Source organism: Passer montanus, unplaced genomic scaffold (assembly GCF_014805655.1).
Source record: "Passer montanus isolate IOZ18808 unplaced genomic scaffold, ASM1480565v1 scaffold38, whole genome shotgun sequence".
Classification (NCBI taxonomy): domain Eukaryota; kingdom Metazoa; phylum Chordata; class Aves; order Passeriformes; family Passeridae; genus Passer; species Passer montanus.
Window position 1 is genome coordinate 2,156,589 of NW_024368596.1, and position 21,522 is coordinate 2,178,110.

Below are 21,522 nucleotides of genomic sequence, written 5' to 3' on the forward strand. Positions count from 1 at the left end.
ATGAGCCCCAGCTCAGCCAGACCTGGCTCAGCGAGGCCAGGCTGAAATCTCCCACCCTCCTGGGGCAATCCTCAGTCACTTCTCCACTGGAGGAGTGGGAAACTAAAACTGCTCAGAGCATCACCTTTCAGCAGATTTGGTTCAAAACTTCTTTGAAGGGAGGGGGGGACTGATAGCCAGGTGTGCACACACCCTGTGCACATTTCTTTGATGGAAGGAGGGGACCTTGACTGATAGCCAGGTGTGCACACACCCTGTGCACATGCAGAATTACATTCCTCTCAGAAACCAGGTGAAAAACAAAAGCCAATGATTGCCCAATTATTTCTTCAGTGGGCAACTAGTCACAAACATCTCATAGAATTAACTTAATGGAAGGAACTTTTGGGAGCACATGGAGTCTGAAAAAATGTCGTTTCTTTTCTACTCATCTCATTTTTTTCTGAAGCGAAACCAGAACTATGTGACCTCTGTGCATAATGACAACTCAATGACACAGCTCTCATTCTGAATGTGGAATATGAAATGCTCACCATGAACTGCTCAAAAATAATCCTCAGGCCATGATTATTCATAGAAATTATTTGGTGAGTAATTTCAATTAAATAAATTCAAGGAATCAAGAAAAATAGGCTAAACTAATAGAATGCATTATTTATGATGAATAATTCATTTGGAGGAACTTTCTTCCACTATTGCAGAAAGCCAGCTCAAGGCATAGGGCACTGAAGTCTCACTTAAGCCCTGTTTTGAGGTCTTAATTGGGGTCTTTCATGATGAATCACTCTAGGCTGGCCCTCTGCCCAGGACTGAATTTCACCCATTGCTCCTGCTCCTCACATATTTCTAGATATGTCATTAGCACAGTGGAATCTGTATTCTTTCAACTTCATTCCCATAAAAATGATGATATGAAGAGATTTCTTTCTGTTCTTTTTACTACTAAAATCTAAAGGGAAAAAACTTCTCACATCAGCTCACCAGACTTTCAGCAGTGAATGTTTATCATACCCATACATCAACAGCATTATGCAAATATGAACACCCTGTCCACTGAAGTAAGGCAAGAAGACACAATAATTTAAACAAGACACTAAAACCACTTGTGTGCACTTGTGCTTCCATGATGGGACATTTCCAGTTAAAAACATTCATAGCATGTAACACATAAATTATGACTCTGAGGAAAGCTAAAAAAATGTACTTGTAAATGGTAGTTGTAGAAATTACTGTAGACACATATTTGAAACACAATAAATAATAGATTCATTGTTGTTTTAAGGATGGGGAAATAAAACCCCACACTTCTCTTTGTTTTTCTTTTTTTTTTTTTTTTTTTTTTTTTTTTGTTCTTGTTGCTCAGCAATGCCAGCACAGAATATCTATCATCAGGAAGATTCATCTCGTTGTTCCTATCAGAGAAAAAGACCCATTGACGTGATGAAACAAAGCACTTCCAAAAATATTTAAAGCACTCAATAAAACCTAAGTGCCGACTTTGAAGCTGAGCATTTGTTCAAAGATCTGATCCAAATCCCACTGAAATCAGTCGGAGTCCTTCCACTGACACCAAAGGGCTTTGGATCAGACACACCACTTTCCTGAATAGGATGAAGACATCCATAAATATTAATTGTCTCACAGTGCTTTGCTATGATAAAAGGTGTGAGGGTAGTAGGGGAGTAGATATTTGTTTTTCTTGTTGAGAAGGAAAAAAACTGGGCTAAATCTAAACTAATGATCAATTCTTAATTGCACAGTGGCAGGTCTGTCAGTATCCCCAAAGCACAGGCTATCAGGGATGCCTTCTGAAAGACAGCTTCTCTACCACATTTCCTGCTGAAACCAATATTGCTGCTGTTATAACACACTAAATTCTCTTAAGACAGTCAGGATTAATGATACAAAAAATCAGAAACTGGTAGTTCTGCTGCTGCAGTTTGTACCACCAGGGTAGAATCACACTGTGCTGTTATAAAACAGATTACCCCAGATATATTGAAACCAATCATGATGTAGTCTCCTTGCAATAAAAATCATGTTGCAGTTAGATAACGGGTCTCAAAAATGTGCAACCTTGGCCAGGGTCTGAGTCCTTGCAGGAAGCAAAAACTGAGGGAAGAGTTAGAAAGCACACTAATTTTAAGTCATAGTTAATTAAATCCTTTCATTTATACAATAGGTAGTCATGAAATGTCAGTACTCTGTGAAGTAGGCCAGCTCTCCATATGTTTGCATGGTTGAGAGAAATGGAGCTAAAAAGCACATCTGGAAACCAGAGAAATTCCTTACAGTTGATGGCACAGGCAATCACTGATTGCCAGCAAAAGGCAACTCAGCAGACACCACCCAGTCTGGAGTGCCCCTCTGCCCTCACACTGGCTCATCCAGCAGCTCTCCTTCCACCGAGGCTTCATCCCAAAGGTTTCCCTCTTCTGCCTCTCTTGGGCTCTAGCCAGCTGCTGTTGGGCAGCCCAGGATGGACACAGGGCCAGGGAGGGCACAGGCTGCTCTCCCTGCCTCTCCTTCCTCCCTGCCTCTCATGCTCACCCTCCTTCACCATCCCCTGCTCATTCCTCGCCTAAAGGAAGTTGAAGCCAGAGACTCTTTTTTCATCCTGTCCTTTACAGCACTCCCCAGTGCTGCTGGATGAGATAAAACTGTGGATTACAAGTAACAAGTATTTTGCATACTGTTCACTGCTAAATCTGGAATCTGTTTACTTCCTTAAGAATTCCTTTTAAGTGAGGCTCAAAAATCCACTTTACAGTATTGGAAAGACCCCAGAAATGTACATAGTCATGGAAGCAGACTATCTCCAGCTACAAAGAGACACACATGTACACAGAGAAAGCAAGAATACAAGGTACTTGTTGGAGAGCAATGATGATTATCTCAGAATCCTAAAAGCTTACATGGAGTAGGCATCTCATATGCAGTTCAGGATTAGAGGATGAGGAACTTAGGAGATCAGCAAATACCTACATTTACAAATTCGCATTGTTTTACTGCATCACCCATCATGATGTGTTCACAGAAATCAATACTGGCTTCTACTTATACCATATGAATAAACACTTCTTTACTTGCCAACAGCATTCAGGCTACCTTAATAGATTTTAATGATTAGTAAAACTTATATCCTGCCCTCCATCCAACTCACAGAGTTTTTGCTTTGTTTCTTGCTGCCTTCATTTTTTTATTCCACAAGACTTGGTGAATATGTTTGTTCCTTCACTTATATACAGAGAAGCAAACCCAGAAAAAATGATAGGTAAAGATGTGTAAGTAGTGTTTAGTATCCACCTGCAGATACAATGTGAAGAAAGAAAATTATCTCCACATTTTTCCAGACTTTTTCTTCTCCTTGATATTTACTCTCCCAGAAGGACAACAGCATGATGTGCACTAGGCAGGAAGGGTAATGATCTGTGCCAAATTTTATGTGCTTATGCTTCATGCTGTGATCTGGCTTTTTCTTCCCCTGCCAGCAGACAGATAAAGTGGTGGCTTCAGGACTGTGCAGAAGCCAAGAGCTGCACTGGTGTATGGAAGAGCACAGGACTAACAGACTGTTTGAAGCAGGTTAAGGCTGGCACCAGGCAAGTATTCAGTTCATTCTTGCTCTGCAGCTGTCTGGGAGTGTCCCCATGGGAAACAGGTAGGGGATAATTAAGGGCTCTTAAGCCAGCAGACAAGGATATTACAAGGATAAACATTTCAAACTGAAGACAGTTAGATGCAGAGTTGTAGAGAAAGCCCAGTCTTTTACCTGTGGGGGATGAAACCTATTGGAACAATTTACTGAACACGATGGCAGATTTTCACCATAGGCAATTGCTAAAATATGCCTGGCTATGTTATTGGGTTTCATTTTCTTTCTTTTTCCTATGAAGTATGATCTAGTTTGAAGAAGAATTAATTCAAATTTAACTGATGGCTTGGGTTATGCAAGATTCAAAAGCCACAATGGTTCTATTAAGTCTCATAATCTATGCAACTGTACTGAGTCTTCATGACTCTGCACAAAAAGGAGCATTGAGGGAACACAGCTAAATATTTGGGACCTGCACAATGCTTACAAATCAGGCATAACCTTGAGTTTCCCCAGGCCTTCACGGGCTGCTGTGTAAACCTGCCTCCTGGCCTTTCATCCCTGGAGGCTCCCAGATAGTCACAAACTGGAAAAGTTCCTCCATTCAACATATAAAATAAAAAGGCCTCAAAACAGGTGGAGGAAAAAAGCTGTTCTTTTATACTCTGTTTTTAATTGAAGGGATTATAAAACACTTCAGGCATGCTGAGAAATCGGGACTTTGTTCCTAAATAAAAAGCTGAAGCTATTATTTTTTTTTTTTAATCCTTGTTCCTCCTCCTACAACCATGGTTATTATATGCATGCATTTGCAGTGTAATAGAATCAGTATCATCTCTGTGTCTTATTACTGTTGCAATCCCCTAACATGCTGTTCCTTCCATCCCACATGAATCTGGTAATTACTGCTGAGGCATGCCATGCGTACGCTCTCCCTTCCAAGGCAGCATCAGCAGTGCCACAAACACATTTCCCACGAATTAGTAAACACCAGCAAGTGGCACAGTGCATGTTGCCTCATAAGCCAATTCCAGGACATGGTCCTTGCTCACCAGAAAGATGCACCTGGCTGAAACTCATGGACATAAAACACATGCACACTCTGAGACAAGGGAAAATTCACTGGAGTTACTTGTGCCTTCATTTTTGCAGTGTTGGAGGGAGCCCTATGAGAGCAGACAGTGCTGTGCTGGGCAGCTCAGGTGAGATGTGATGGAGGGAGGTTAAAGGAGCCTCTACGTGTCCCTGTGTGGGCCAGGTGTGTATGAAAATGCTCCCTTCGGAAAATAATAAAACAAAAAATAAATCAACCTGGGTTTCCTTTTACCTTCTCTTTTTAGGCTGATGCCCCCAGACTATGTTAGAAAGAGCTGAAAACAGGATTTGCTACAGCCTGTAACTAGTCCAATTTTGCTCCCCAAACACCATATCCTCATGTTCAGAGCAGAAAACAAGCTAAAAATCTCACAGAATAATAATCTGGCTGCTGGTGTATTAGTGTTGTAAAACAGCAGATCTGCCACACAGATCTTTCCTGATCTTAGCAAATTTTGCTCCTGAATTCAGCTGGATAGAGTCAGAATGGAGCAGCTCTGAGTGCGTTTCAGAATCCCACTCCTGTTGAAATTCACACAGCACCACACCAAAAGCATGCTCCAGTGTGGGATGCTCCTGCTCTTGTCACAACCACTCCAAATTTTAGATAGGGAAGCTGCAACTGCTTCAATCCCAAACACAAACTCCAGCACTATTCCTGTCCAGGAGCACTGCAAAGGCATCTGTGCTGGCTGCTGCAGGATGTTACCTTTCCCAGCCTCAAGAAGAGAGATAAAAATAGACAGTACATTTCTGCTGCTCCTAAAATGTGGGCTCTGATACATAATGGCTAAAGAATACCACAAGATGACAGTACCACTTTTGCCAATTCCAGAACTCTTTTGGCAGCAAACCTTTACACTCTAGAGACTAAGTGCATATAATACCCTATAAGAATCTGGCAATAATGCACCCTGCCCTGCTAGCACTTTAAAAACTCCCTGTAGAGTGCCTTTTTGTCCCCTCCCCCTGGTGTGAACCCAAAGTTTTACCTTTAGATAGAGACCAAGGGCAGCCATCCTTTCCCATCACACAGATCTGTGCCCAGGGCATGGAGCTTAAGCAAAGTCACAATAACCCAGATGCAACATCTTGCTCTTTTTAAAGGCAGCCAAACGCTACACCACAACATTTCAATGGGGCAGTGGGACAAATCCAGCCAGTGGGAATGATGGTGTTAGATGTGGTTAAATCTGGCTGCTCGGTAGTCGGGGGAGCGTTCCAGAGAGTGCAGGGATTCAGGCTTGGGACTGCCGCTGCCTGGCAGCCGGTTTGGTGGAAGGTGTTGAACTTCCCTGAACGTGTAGAACACCAGTGTGATGGGCAGAGCTCGGCACGGCAGTTTGGGAAGGGGGCTGGCTGCTCCAGCCGGAGCGGGGGATCGGTGCTGATGCCAGATCAGGATTTGCAGCACCGCTGCTCGGAGAGCCAGATTGTGCATGTGTGTGATGTGTGATGTGTGCGTCTGTGCGGCGTGTGCGGAGGATGTGTGCGGGCTGTGCGTGTGTCTCTGTGCGGTGTGCGTGTGTGTGCGGTGCGTGCGCGCCTGCCGGCTGGCTTCTGCCAAAGGAGCTGCTTCACTTGCTCTCTGTTTTGAGGGCGCGGATTCGGGGACTCGGGGCCAAAAATTCTCCGGACCCAGGTAAATCCGCTTGTTACCTTATTCCCCTTCCCGGCTCCGAGTGCCCGCGCTGTCCTGCAGGTGCTGTCAGAGCGCTCCCGCGAAGAGCAGCCGAGCCGGGAGCGGAGCCGGCTGCGAGAGCCACCAAGGGAAGGGGGGGACGGGGACTGGGACAGGGGGGCTGGGAAAAACGTGTCCCCCCCGCCCCCGGCTGACGTCAGCGCGGCTCCGCGCGGGGCACCCGGCAAAAGCGCCGCGCCGCGCCGCGCCCCGCGCACTGCCCGCGCTCAGCGCCGCGAGGCGTGAGCGGGCGATGCCGCTCGCCGCCGGGCGCCTGGCTCCCGGGGCGCGGCGGCTCTCGGCGGCGGCCACTGCCCCCAGTGCCCCCTCGGGCGCCCCGAGAGCAGGTACGAGCGCGGGGGACGCGCGGGGAGCGCGGGCTGGGGGCGCCGCCGCGGCGGGGAGGGTGTGCTGTCAGTCCGCGCGTCCCCCGGTTTAAGATGCTGGCAGGCACCGGGAGCCGGGCAGCCGGGTGCGCCGTGGCCGTGGGACGGGCAGCGGGGACGGGATCGTGCTGCTGCCGGCAGCGCCGGGGCGGAGGCGGCGGCCGCGACGGGCGGAGGATCGGGCGGAGAGCCCAGCGCTAGGGACCCGGGTTTCGGGGAGCTCCCCGACGGGGCTTCCCTCACAGCAGCTCCGCAGGCGCTTTCCGAGAGGAAAAGAAGGGAGGAGGAGGGGGGATTCCAGAGGAGTTTGGAAGTCGCTGCCTTGCAGCTCCCCTTCCCCCCCAGCCTTCCGACCTGCTTTCGCTCTCCCCGTGCAGCCTCTGCTCCCGGCCGTGTTCACTGGGGATTTCTTCTTTCTCTCCTTACCTGTCTCAAAAGGTTTGACTGTAGGTACCAAAGCGGGGATCGACGGCGCATAAAGATGCTGAAGGGTGTTTGGTTGCTCAGTTTGTTAACAGTGGCTGGGATCTCGTGGACAGAGAGTCGCAAACCTGCCAAAGACATTTGCAGCAAGAGCCGCTGCCCTTGCGAGGAGAAGGAGAACGTGCTGAACATTAATTGTGAAAACAAGGGATTTACAACCGTCAGCCTCCTCCTGCCGCCCCCGTCCAAGATCTACCAGCTGTTTCTCAATGGGAACGCACTGACTCGCCTGTTCCCCAATGAGTTCGTCAACTATTCCAACGCCGTGACCCTGCACCTGGGCAACAACGACATGCAGGAGATCCGCACGGGGGCCTTCAGCGGCCTCCGCACCCTCAAGAGGCTGCACCTCAACAACAACAAGCTGGAAGTGCTGAAGGAAGACACCTTCCTGGGCTTGGAGAGTCTGGAGTACCTGCAGGCTGATTACAATTACATCAGTGCCATTGAAGCGGGGGCATTCAGCAAGCTGAACAAGCTCAAGGTGCTGATCCTCAATGACAACCTCCTGCTGTCCCTGCCCAGCAATGTCTTCCGCTTTGTGCTCCTCACTCACCTGGACCTACGGGGGAACCGGCTGAAGATGATGCCTTTTGCTGGTGTGCTGGAGCACATTGGAGGCATCATGGAAATCCAGCTGGAGGAAAACCCTTGGAACTGCACCTGCGACTTGCTGCCACTCAAGGCCTGGCTAGACACCATCACCGTGTTTGTGGGTGAGATTGTCTGTGAAACCCCCTTCAGGCTTCATGGGAAAGATGTGACCCAGCTCACCAGGCAAGATCTCTGCCCTAGGAAAAGCTCCAGCGATTCAAACCAGAGGGAAAAACACCCTGTCCTCTCAGACCCACACATCTCGAGGCTATCGCCCACAGCCAACTCTGCCATCAATCCTACCAGGGCCCCAAAAGCCAGCCGGCCACCCAAAACCAGGAACCGCCCCACCCCCCGTGTCTCTGTGTCAAAAGACAGACAAATATTTGGACCTATCATGGTTTACCAGACAAAGTCTCCTGTGCCCATCACCTGCCCAGCTGGCTGCATCTGTACGTCCCAGAGCTCAGACAATGGCCTAAATGTTAATTGCCAAGAGAAAAAGATAAGTAACATCTCTGATCTCCACCCCAGGCCGACCAGTCCAAAGAAACTTTACCTTACCAGTAACTATCTGCAAGTCATTTATAAAACCGATCTCACAGAGTACAGCTCGCTGGATTTGCTGCATCTAGGAAATAACAGAATTGCAGTGATACAAGAAGGTGCCTTTACAAACCTCACAAGTTTACGCAGACTTTACCTTAATGGCAACTACCTTGAGGTTCTGTACCAATCCATGTTTGAAGGGCTGCACAGCCTGCAATATCTCTACCTAGAGTACAATGTCATTAAGGAGATCCTGCCACGCACATTTGATGCTCTGAGTAATCTTCATCTGTTGTTTCTCAATAACAACCTGCTCAGATCCTTGCCTGATAATGTCTTTGGAGGCACTTCCCTCACCAGGCTCAACCTTAGGAACAACCATTTCTCGTACTTGCCTGTGAGAGGAGTCTTGGACCAGCTCTCGGCTCTGATTCAGATAGACCTCCAAGAGAACCCTTGGGACTGCACGTGTGACATCCTGGGGCTGAGGAACTGGATAGAGAAAGTCACTGACCAGAACAACCAGCAGTCAAATCCCCCTGTAGTTATCAATGAAGTAATCTGCGAGTCTCCCACCAAGCACTCTGGAGAACATCTGAAATTCCTGAGCAAAGAAGCCATCTGCCCAGAGAACCCCAACTTGTCAGATTCTTCTGTCCTCTCCATGAACCAGAACACCGATACCCCCCATCTCGGTGTCTCACCCAGCTCCTACCCAGAATTACACACCGAAGTTCCGCTGTCTGTCCTAATTTTAGGCTTGCTGGTTGTGTTTATTTTGTCTGTTTGTTTTGGGGCAGGTCTGTTTGTCTTTGTCCTTAAGCGCCGGAAGGGGGTGCAGAGCATGCCCAGCAGTGCCAACAACGTAGATATAAGTTCATTTCAGCTCCAGTATGGGTCTTACAACACTGAGACCCACGATAAAACTGAAGGACATGTTTATAACTACATTCCCCCTCCTGTTGGACAGATGTGCCAAAACCCAATCTACATGCAAAAGGAAGGGGATCCAGTTGCCTATTACAGGAATCTCCATGAGTTTAGCTATAGCAGTCTTGACCACAAAAAAGAAGACCCCACCAGTCTTGCATTTACCATCAGTGCAGCTGAATTGCTGGAAAAGCAGTCCTCACCGAGGGAACCAGAGCTCCTGTATCAAAATATTGCAGAAAGGGTCAAGGAACTCCCCACCGGAGGATTAGTTCATTATAACTTTTGTACCTTACCCAAAAGGCAGTTTGCCCCTTCATATGAATCCAGACGCCAAAACCAGGACAGGATAAATAAAACTGTTTTATATGGAACTCCCAGGAAATATTTTGCAGAACAGTCTAAACCTGAGCATCCTTTACTCCAAGGAAAGCTACAAACAGAACCAGACTACCTCGAAGTTCTGGAAAAACAAACTGCAATCAGTCAGCTGTGAGGGGGGAGGTGGGAGACAAAGGAAATTTTTTTAATGAGCTCAGAATCATATTTCACTGAGTCTGAACTCAGTACTGATGTCATCTGTCACATTCCCAACATTTCCACTTTTTTAAATCAGAGAAGGAGTGAGAGAGAAAAAGAACCCTTGCAGCATAGCAGGGATGTGGTGTTGCTTTTGCAACGTTCCCTCTAAGTTATTTCTATATCTCTCTCCTTTTGACCCTTCTCTAGGAACTGTCATTGCAAATGTATCTTTCTGTAATCGATCTTGCATAATTCTTTTTGATTTTGAAGGAAATGAAGAAGGGGTCTCTGGGGTTTCTGTTGTTTTTTGTTGGTTTTTTTTTCCTTTTCATTTCAAAATGGAAACTTAATGTATTGTGTAGAAGATCTCCAAAGATCTTTTTTTTTTCCTGGACTATGACTTTCTTTTGTAAATAATAATATACAGTACTGCTGTTTCAATTACCAACTATAGCCACTGGGCGTCACTTTTTTGTGTTAAAGTGCCTTTGCACTTTAAGTACATTATTACTTAATTGTTGCTCTTAGCTTTGATAAATTGAACCTATTTTAATGTGTTGTATTTTTGAAATTAAAAAAAAAATTGTAAAATAGATCTATATGTCAGCTGCATTAAATCAGAAGGTTTGATTTATAGGAAAGCTGCCCTTCCTTAAATGACTCTAGTTCTAGGACCTTACAGACTCAAATGTAAATTATTGGGGTGTTTTTTCCCTCTAGGTTTGTTTAGAGTGACTCACAGAAATCAACTGAGAGGATTTAGCAATGGACTAGAGGTTATCAAATGCCTCAGCTGGGAATAACAGCTCATTAATAAAAGATGTTTAACACAATGTCATAGTGAACTGAACAATTAATGTCCTTCTTAATACATTGCATTGCAGCTCTAACACAGTAATGTTCAATGGCTTAAGATTATTTTCATACTTAACAGAACATTACTCATAATATTTTATGCATTGGATTAGGTATTTTTATACATTTTGGGACAGAGTTTATATTTCTAACTTTTTGGACTGAAATTAACATGTCCTCTTCTTGCCAGATACATATTTTTTTCATAAGCAGGGACACCAGCAGGGGTCATCCCACACCTCATTAAATTTATTAACATACAGGCAAATGAACCAATGCCAAAGGTAAAATTTGAACCCAGGACTCCAGAGTCCTCCAACTGAAATCAGTATGTGCATCCCACTAACTTTTGGTAGTCTGAACTGTGTCTATGTCTGTGCTTTTTGTCTCTAGAGCAAAAGCAATACTGCAATATTTCTAACCCGTTACAGAAAACTACCTTTAAGTTCACTGTCTTAAATTTTATAAAATGTTTTAAGTTAACTGAATTCCATTCTCAACACTGGTTTTCTTAAGCCCATCAGTGAACAAATCCAGTGAGTCTTCTCCTTTCCCATTAACTCAGGCCTGTTTTGCTTCAAGCTTTATGTTATCACCTTCAATTTACTTTTCCTTCATGGAGAATATTGAAACCATTTTTATTAACAAGTATGCAGTCAAACTTTATTAAACCTTATTAGCTTCTAAATAATTTTTAGATGCAAACATTATTGTGCAATTTAAACAAACAGCCCTTATTTACAACAAAAACAGTTTTGTTTTGTCTGTTCTAAATCCTTATGCAACTGGGATGGTGATCTGCATATAAAGTAGGCCAGGCTTTTCAATTCCTTATTAAAGCAATTGATGGGGTCTGAAAGAAGCACACTGTTTCCTTTTCATAAATAGGTTACTGCACATAATAATCCTTTATTATCATGCAGAGATTGAAGTGGCCTCTGCTGACTGATTTTTAGAGCTTTACTATAGTTAATAATACAGTATCTATAACTTGAGAAATTGTCAGCAATAGCATTTAAGCTATAAATAACTACAATCAATGTTGTTCTAATCAGGACTTTGCCAAAATGAAGTTGCTTTATATTTAAGAGCTAAAGAGGCTTTGCATGTGTATTGCCAGATATCTGAGTCACTTAGTAAAATGTCTTCTAATGATTTATGTGACATCTGAGTACATTAATATGCTAACATGTCAATTCTTTATGTTTAGAATCCATAGCATCTATGGCTGTTCAATAGATCAGGTTTAAAATTGAAGTGCTACAATGAACTACTGAAGAATCAGTCTTCAAAATGGTCTCACATCAAGGAGGAGGTGAAATGGTATCACTTTAGTTGAACTTGGAACATTTGACTGGAATTGCATCCATCTTTGAGCAAGGTACTTGCTTGAAAGCTTCCAGTACTGATTGTCTAATTATGGCTCCTTCCCCTGGGTAATTAAAAGCATTTATTACTGAAACACTGAGAAAAGCATAAGTATTATTTTAAAGTAAAGTTATTAACTCTTTCCAGGTATGATTTTAGTATTGCCTGCAGAATAAGTATCATGTTACATCTGGCAGCAGCTAGGATATTATTATTTATTATTCTCCAGTGCACTAGAGCTAATTAGAAAAGTTTTTTTCCCTCAGAAAAAAAAGCTCATTTTTCCAACAGAAATGTTTTCAGTGTCCTAGTGTTTGCAAACAACAGAGATAGGGAATTGATTCTTTTAGTAACATTACATTGTTTGGGTTTAGTGCTTCAGTCTCAGTACTTTGATGTTTGCTTTGGTGGCGCAGCCATACTTTACAGAGGTTGCTGTTGCCTTACATTTCCTTAGGTTTCCCAGTGGAATTTATTTAATGACTAGATTTTATTTTGCATCACCAGTACCTGCTTAAAAATTATTATTGCTGTAGATATTTTAGATTTGTTTTTATACCCTTCAGCTGACATCTTTTAGGCAATTCTTTTCATAGGGTGTCTAGGTGAAAGAGAAGATTTTTTTCAGTTACACTTAAAGAGATTTGTTTAACAGGGAAAGTGTGTCGGCAGCTGCTGTATAGAAGGTCTCCACATTTCTTCTGCTGTACTGCCCTGGAAGCTGCTGCTTGTTAGGGGAGACCTGCTTGCCTGAGTCGTGGCTTGATAATGAGTCTGAAAAAAAATTTCTTTCACAGTTTGAAAAGTTGAACTGTGAAAATTATGTAACCAGGTTAGCAAAGTTGGTTTTATTCCCTCAGGAAAATGGGGTGCAAATAGTTTTCTTTCTTCGTAAGTTTTCTGTTATGAAAGTGAACTTAATGACCTTCAGAGAAACAGTAACAGTGCAGACTGAAGCACTGTCTAAACTTTGCAGTTGTTTCTAGTGAAAATGAGGAGTGCTACGCTTCCAAAGCATGAATACTTTTTTTTTTTTTGAGACCTTTCTGGGTAAGTATTAGATAAAGTTTATCAAAATACTTCCCTATCTCTCCCCAGTGACAGAAAAAAAAGTCAACTTTTGGAAAAAGTGTTCCTTGTGTCCTCAAGCCTGCTGCAGAGCCACTCCACATGCCCAGTGGTGCTCCTCCTTTCTGCAGTCTCTGTCTTCCATCAGGTTTCACCTTTCTGGGCTCCAGCATTATCAGCTCCTACCTCACCTCTATTACCTGCTTGCAAAGCCCTCATCATGCCCCAATCTTTCCAATTGCCTCTGTCCCTATAGGCTCTTCATTCCTTCCCTAGCAAGCTCTGCAGCTCCTGTTTCAGCTCTGAAGGGAGCTGGTGTCCCTGCTCCACCCTGAGCTCACTCCTCACCTCCTGCCCTGCCATTGCTGAGTAGCCCTGTGTCAAACGAGACACCTGATCCCAGTGTTTTTCCTGGGAGCCGTGATGGAGGAAAGGCTGCTTACCTGTTTCCTCTTCCCCTCATTGAACAGAGAATAGAAACCTAAAATCACAGAGCATTTCAGCTTCCATGCAGGATTCCCCGTGTGCCAGCCTGGGGCAGGTGGCAAAACCTTTGTCTATACAAGCAGCTCTTCTGAGCAAGAGCAAATGGATGAGCTTGCTGAAAGCACTGCCATCACATCCCTCTTTGCTGTAATTGTGGTGAGTTGTCTTCAGCATGAGTTAATCTTGCCAAAATTAGCTACTAAAATTTTAAACTCAAAACTGGTTGTGTGGTGTCTTTAGAATAAATAGCAAAGATACCAGGCCATTTGAAGTGGATTTATTCCTGCTCACAACACAAGGTGAGAATTGGGCTACAGATATGCCTGCTTTCTTCCAGGAAGTGTAGAGAGGATGAATAATGAGTGCTGATAGCAGCTAATTCCCACATAGAAAATGGTCAGGCTGGGCTGACTGCAGCTAGCACACCCACATACAACATCCATGCTCTGCTGACTATCTGCCAGTCTCTACTCCGAGATATTTTTTTTCTGCCCATAAGAAAAGCATTCCCTGTGGAGTTTAAACCGTTCTTTGGTCAAATGCACTGACTTTTTATACCACCTTGTGCTCTACAGTAGAGCTTAGTTTGGGTTTCTTTTTCCTCCCACCAACACTTGAGTTTGTAAAATAAAAGTCACACTTTTTAAAAGTTTGAAGCTGTAATTAGTAATGTCAAAATAAGGATACCAACAAGTTAAATTGCCTAAAAAAAAGTCTTATAGAATACTGAGCTTGTATAGGAATACAATAATTTTGAACTGCTCATGAATGAAATGAGATACTGGAAATGTTAATGAAACTTCTTAGGCTCTTACAGGCTAATCACTGATACAGTTTGTGATTTTTCATATTACTGTTTTTGCAGACAATAAACGTCATTTAACAGAGAAGAAGAAAAAAACCCCTATTTCCCAAAGACCTCCTACAACTATAGAACTTCAAAATAACATAAATTAACTTATGCAGATGATGTGACACTTCTTGTGTATTTCCCATCACTTTTTCAAAGCGTTCCATAGAAGTACAAAAGTTATTCTTTTCTAAGAGGATCATTAAGTCTGTTTGGATTATTGATCTCATAGCTTTTCTGGGCACAAGGCCAATCATTTTAACTAAGGTTTTTAATCCTAGCTAATGAGGGAGGTGGATTAAGGAGAAGGTTTTTGTCGTTGTTCTTTTGTTCTTGAAGGGTTGGTTGGATTTTTTGAACCAGTAGATTGACATGTTTATGAATACAGATGAATAGATCGTTTTGAATGAAAGAAATGTTGGAGTGGCAGTCAGAGATGCAGTCATTCTCAAGACCAAATAGGCTCAAGAGTGTGAGTGAAGTTTGAAAAACAGGATGTCATAAAAGTGGCTTTCTTCCTGAGATCATAAACACAGAGGACACCGCTGTGAATACAGCAGCAGATTTTGTTACATGCTGTTAACCATTTGGAGGGGTGAAATCAGAGACCAGATGCACCTCCATTATCCTTGAAGATAGACTGAAGTGCTCAGGATTTGTTCTGCTGCTACCCTGTGTGCACACACCTATATTAGCACTGCTTATGCATTCAGTTTGAGAAAGTAACAAGGTGAAGTTTGGAGGAGCAGAGCTATTTGCAATATTTCTGAATGTTTCTTATTTATGTCCTTTAAAATAAAATTAATTAACCATTGTGCATTTAATGCCATAGACTTTTAAATTCTAAGGTCCTTTATACAAACTAAGTTCTCAGCAAACTGTTCAGATCAGTGAATGTAGCTACTTACAAAATGAGCAACACAAAACATTGCAGCTAATCTCAAGGAAGCAGTCAAGGTGATGTAAATAGATATTTGTAGTATAACAAATTACAACAGCATTACAAAGTTATGCAATATAATGACATCAGGATTCTTTGTGGTGGCAGAGCAAGTGTAGATTTGTGTCTTGAAAATACAGGTTCCTTGTGTCTTCTTGCCCTGCTTGTGCAGCACTCTCCAGAGCCAGAACCGTTAATCACCAGTTATCTTCTGAGAAGGAGGCAGAACAGCCTTTTTAAAAATGCACTCTGCATTGGAAAAAGCACAGCTAATGTATATAGACCTGCCACAGTTATCTCCTCTTGAGATAAGACATATTTCCATACAAAAGCTGTGAAAAAAAATCCCCTTGAGATTGCTGATAATGTGACAGAATCTATTTTAAAACATCTCGATTTTAGTTCTGAAAGCCTCTCATCTGAGAGGCAAAGGAGTTGGAGTTAAGGCATTTTTTTCCCATGCTATAAAGTTTTGTCCTTTTCCCCAGGGATTTGTTACAGATTTGATGCATGCCAGCATCTTAGGCAGATAGCTGAAATGAACACAAATTTTTTTGAGAACTGTGAAAATGTAATGACTACATAAATTTTCTTCTAATCACAGAAGAACATGTAACATGATGAGGAAGCAAAGTTGTCAAAAAGGCTTCTAAAAATTCCAGGGTACAGTCAAATCTGAGGAATTCAGGTGTAGGTGCAGAGTGCCTTTGTTAGTTTTACACCTGGGTGCCTTCTGTGGGAGGCCCTGGGATTGGCACGAGTGGCAGGAACCTCACTAAATGAGAACAATCCCATTGAACTCCCTGCCTGTGAGTGGCAGAGGGGAGAGAAAAATGCTTATGTCCTTCTTACTATCACTTAAAATGCCATTTGGGAGTTTTCCAGACTAAATACTCATTCCCATAAATCTGAAGTCAGCATACTCCAAGTTCATACTTAAATATCAGATTTTCAGTAAGGTTTGACTGATGCAACCTTTTGGCTATCACATCTCTTATTCCTGGGTGAGGTTTTGCTTGGAATCTTGGGTTTATTCTATCTCTTCTAAATTTTAATTCTTAATTATTCCTGACTGTGTTCTTGCTATGGAGGTTTAATGGAATGAGCTAAATATTTGGTTTTTCTTCATCTTATTTCACAAGTAGCCAAGTTCCTCTTGTATCAGGCAGCTGAGACTTGGACAAGTCAGAAGTTTCAGAAACTCAGTGATCCACTCAAGTGAGCAAGGCTTTCCAAAGCCTTACTGCTCCCAGTACATCTGCTGTGTTCTGCTCAGCTGCTGATTTTATTCAGATGAATTCCAATTTGAAACACATACACACTAATAAGTATCTGTGTAAAATGTTATAATATTCAGCTTATAATAGAAAAAAGAGAAGGAGTTAGAGGTTGGGAAAAGCCTCTCAAATTTCTGGTGTTTTTTTTCTGAGGGTTTCAGAGGGATTTATTATGATTACTAGGGAATCAAAAGCAATTCCAAAAACTGTTGTGTAGGGTTTTATTTTTTGTGTGTCTGTGTGTTTTTTGTGCAAGATAGTGGAGGTGAGGGAAAGAGGGAGTGAAAGGTAGATTATAGTTGTCTTAACTGTCAAGATGTTAAAAGGAGACTACCAGAAAACAAAGGAATTCAGAGTTTATGACTCAAAGAGCTTACAAAAATGCCTACTTTTCTGTGGAACATCTAAAGGGATGTACACAGGCTGCTTTCCTAAAGGCTGAGGGAACTGGACAGACTCCCTTGGAGAGCTGAGAAATCCCAGCCTTAAAGTCAGAGCAGATTTACTGTCATTCAGATATAAGCATGGCTCATGTGAAAAGATAATGGAAGTGGGGAAAATGCTTCATGCTGCAGTTCACTCCTTAATTAGTGGTACAGTTTGTAGCCTGTGTTTTCTGTAACCATTTTTGCCATCACATCCAACTCATAAGCTACTTACTAGAGCTGAGTAGATAATTCTTATATTTATTGATGTGGCCTTCCTTTCCATAATGCAATATTTATAAATTTGTTTGATGGTGGCTTAGGTTTGCCATGGCTTCTTTTTGCTCTCCAAATAATGCATGAGGATAATTCCTAGCAGTAGATTCCTAATGGATATTTCATAGTGAATGCCTAAAATTGAACTACCAAGGACTTTATTTATGTTTTATTTTTTTTGTTTTGTTTGGTTTGGTTTTGTAGATTGTGAAGCAGTGGGCCTAGTTAAAAGCTCATTTGCTGGGAACTTAAAAATAATGTTCTCTTTTTAGTTCTGCCAGTGACCTTGCACAAGGCATACCTGTGTCGCCATGATTTAATTTCTGCATCATTAAATAAGGAGGATGATACTTTCTCCCTTAGTCTGGTGGGATTTACTGATGAGAAATGTTAAGTATAATTGTTTTTCAAAGCCTTTATAGCTTCATCCAAATGCAGCAACAGTGTACTGCTTTTTTTTCCCTGGCATATGTTTTTCTGATCTAAGAATGTGGTGTCAACATGTCAGATTTAGTTTTGTTTTCTGTCTTTGCAGTTAAAAACAGACCATGAAGATTACCTTGTACAGGGAAAAGTTACTGTCTCCTTGTAAAAGGATATGAGATATATGGAATAAAATGGGGAGACAAAAGCCAAAGTTTGTTTTTAAACCTTTGAAAATACATAATACCCCATCTCCTCAGTTTTCCCTCTCTGGCTGAGTTGAATCACCTTGTCTGTTTCTGCCCTATAGAATCCCTTCAAAAATAGTTCTCAGCATAGCAGTCATTTTTTTATTCACCTTTTTCTGTGTGAAGTCAGTTGGGCTATTGCTGACAGTTTTTATGCTGGCAAGCAAGCCAAGAGAGGCTCTGAGTGGCAGACAGCTGCTGAAATAAGAGCCTGGCACTCTGGGGAGAGAAAGAAATTCATTCAACTTTCCTTGTCAGCCTCTTCCCTTCCACTTTAACTTCTTTCTTTCTACTCTATAGTTACCATAATAATTCTCTTGTCCATTGAATGCAGACTGTGGGCATATTTTTCCATATACAGCCCAAGCACATACTGTAAAATCCAGCTATGTGTGGGAAAGCCCACCATTTCCCACAGACAATCTTCCATGGCATGCCTAGAAATCTGATGCTTCCATGAAAGAGAGCTGATTTCTAGATGTAGGACTGAAGAATCTGTGGCACCTCATCCATTCAATGCAACTGAGATATAACTTCCCCTCCACTTTTAAATTTGCTTTAGATTAACCTACTAAAATTCATTCACTGGCTAGGTCTTTTGTTCTGCTTTATGTTTGGATATTATGCCCATCTAAATTTTGAGGCTGCTAAGATTGATGCTTTCATTTTCTTGCTGATTCATGAAATGGGAGGTGAACAATTATTCCTGGTTTCTAGACTGCAAGTGACATGCGGTTTTTTGGCTGGACGGGGTAGGTGCTCTGATCCCATGGACAATTTCATACTTAGATATAGACACAGATTATTGGCAATTGTTTAGAGGCTATTTATATAGAACATAAGATACATGGTACACCCACATTCTTTCTGGCTGTGCAAGGTAAACCATCTGTCCTGGACCAGAAGAAGTACATCTAAAGAGGTCGTTCAAAGTAGTCTTTAAAAATACTTGTTATTCTTAAATTCTCAGAGAACTCTGAATCAAGCAAAGTAAATATTCAGTGATCCTTTTAACATGTTCCTCTTCAGGACTTCAGGGGGTAATTTTTCTCTCCTTAGAAAACAGTTTATTATTTAAGGAAGGATATCCAGATCCTCACCTGCTGTAAATGGTGTTTACTTCCATAAACGTCACAGAACTGGTTTACAGTAGCTGAGGATGCAGCTGTTTTGTTTTGTAAACCCCTTCAGCATTTATTCCAATAATGGGTCGGTGCTGTCAGTGCACTATGTTGTTCACTTTGATTCCACTGCTGTAGAACCAATACAATTGGAATTTTTATGGAACCAATACTGCCTTGGAATTTTTAGTTACATTTGAAAAGAAAAAGGTCTTTGAAAGTTTACTACCTAATTCATTTTGAGATGTAAATGAATAATTTCCATACTAAAACTCTTTGGTTGACACATTTATACACTTGGTGCTTCACAAACCCTTTTAATTGTCAGGTCTTAAGAGTTCGTAATACAACACAGTGAGGCAGCCAGGCATATTTTGTGTTCTCCTTTTGGGACTTCTCACTTATTCCTAAAGATCAAAGCTTTTTAGCAGCTTTTGCATCCCTATTCTGCCACCCTCGGAGTTCGGATGTGAGTCTGTAGCCAATTGTAACTGCACTGTAAGAGTAAATGTCCTTTCAAAGAAAGCCATCAGCAGAGTCCTGAGATGCACAAAGTCACATCCAAAGGATGTTTTCCCAAGGATGGCCACAGCTGTTTCTTTTTCTTTGTGAGCAATACATTGACTTAATCTAAAATACATTACCTTATTATCATGCAAATATTTATGCCACATTAGAATCAGACTGGCTTTCTTTGCCATAGATAAGCTTCCTGTGTTACTGCAGATAATGAAAATCCAATTTCTGAAAATGTTCTCTTATTGTTTCTTTTTTCCTCTTCTTTTTATTAGTGAAGAACTTGCAATTATTTGCTCTTATTCAGATGCTCCAGAGGAAGAATTGAAGTCATATTTCCCACACATTAAGATTCTGATAATTGAAATTCACTGCTTTCTGTTCTTTCTATTGCCTTTAAATAAAGGAATGTACTAGGGGAAAAGACTCAGCTCAGTCTGGAATGATACAACTGCAAGTCAGGAATAACTGAAAACAGTTTTGATCACCCTTTGAAATCCTCGATTAAGCAATTTTGCTAACGCTCAAAGAAATTCACTGGAACCTTTTGATTTATTGCACAATAGGTAGAAAGCTGCTTTTCTTCTTCTTCTGGCTCTTACCCTGCCAATGGATATTTGTTCTGTAAGTAGCATTGACATGAAAAGTCTGAAGTTGTCCACTTTTCTCCCTTTGACCAAAGTTCCCTTGGTAAACAGTACCATGAGGAGAGCGGCGTTAATCCTCTAAGTTTAGCTTTGTGAAAAAACCACACTGAGAGCTGTGAAAGCTTTGAGGGAAACGAGCAAAACTTTGTAAGCCTTGCCAGCATCTTTCCAGAACACTTCCCATTATATGAGATTCCAATTTAATAATACCCTTAACAGTCTCTTCCATATTAATAAAATATGAGCATGGAAATAACAATGGCATGTCCCCTTCACCAAAGGAACACCACTTAGCAACATGGATTGTGATGTTGATTGCAATGCCAGTTCTCTGATCTGTTGAATTTTGCTTATTAACTGAATTAATTGAACTGATAAATTGAATTTTGCTGCCTCTGGGCTGAGTAGTCAGGCCAAGTAACTGCAAGGCTGCTTCTGCAAAGGGGAAGGAAGGGACAGAAGAGGAGCTGTGGGGACACAAGAAGGAGCAGAGGACAGACACAGAAGCAAAGTCTTGAAGAGGTGTTGAGGCCATAAAATATGAGAGCTCTGCCCTCCCAGCAGTGTTCCCTCACACTCACACATAGAGACAGGTTCCTCCAGCATGACATTCCATCTCACATTCCACGGTCAGGTTTTGGTGGATTTCAGCATAAGTAAATCAGACAGTGGGCATTCAGCCTGTCTGCTGCCCCTGCAGGACATGCTTGCAGGGCAGTTGCACTGGGTTGATGTCTATCCATCCAAAGCTGTCTGCCCTCTCTTAAACTTGGCTAATACGGTGAGAAATCAAATGTTCTGATAGAAATCTCATTCTAAGGGCTTGGGAATTGGGTCTGGAGAGCTCTGTGCTTCAGCTGACTGGGAAAATGGGAAGAGCACAATCAGCTTTCCTCGAGAGAGTCCTGGGAGCTTGCCTGACACTCCTCATCTCATTGCACTCAATAAGATGTCACAATCATTAAAGAAAAGATAAGTAAGATGTCTCAACAAGGGCACAGAGGAAGATAAATATTAAAATGGTTATATAAGAGGAAGTATTTGGTGTTGGAGGTCAAAGAGGGCTCCTGTGGTGGAGCTGCTGGAATAGGGACTGGAATCCCTGAGTACTGCTGCTGCTCTGTCTGTGACACCGACACTGCTGCTGCCAGAAAAGCACAGAGCAGAGGTCTCCCACAGTTTCCAAA

The 21,522-nt window shown here is 42.4% G+C and overlaps 1 protein-coding gene and 1 long non-coding RNA gene across 8 annotated transcripts in view; one reads left to right on the forward strand and one right to left on the reverse strand.

Moving 5' to 3' along the window:
• Positions 1–21,522, reverse strand: part of LOC120506226 — a 93,487-nt gene that overhangs the window by 16,975 nt on the left and 54,990 nt on the right. For 5 of the 6 annotated variants that reach the window (XR_005628450.1, XR_005628448.1, XR_005628449.1 and 2 more), the window contains exon 1: positions 6,350–6,483. The exons of the other annotated variant lie outside the window; for it this stretch is intronic. This is a non-coding gene — a long non-coding RNA (uncharacterized LOC120506226). Of the gene's footprint in view, positions 1–6,349; positions 6,484–21,522 lie in introns of those variants that run through there. 6 annotated transcript variants of the gene reach the window in all.
• On the forward strand, positions 5,979–10,436 carry SLITRK2 (SLIT and NTRK like family member 2). 2 transcript variants are annotated; one of them, XM_039717560.1, is made up of 2 exons: positions 5,979–6,332; positions 7,196–10,436. In XM_039717560.1, exons 1-2 carry the CDS (start codon positions 6,130–6,132, stop codon positions 9,807–9,809), a joined length of 2,817 nt encoding a protein of 938 aa, XP_039573494.1. In that variant the 5' UTR covers positions 5,979–6,129; the 3' UTR covers positions 9,810–10,436. The 2 variants fall into 2 exon arrangements, with proteins under 2 accessions (XP_039573494.1, XP_039573495.1); XM_039717561.1 differs by lacking the exon at positions 5,979–6,332 and adding an exon at positions 6,609–6,718.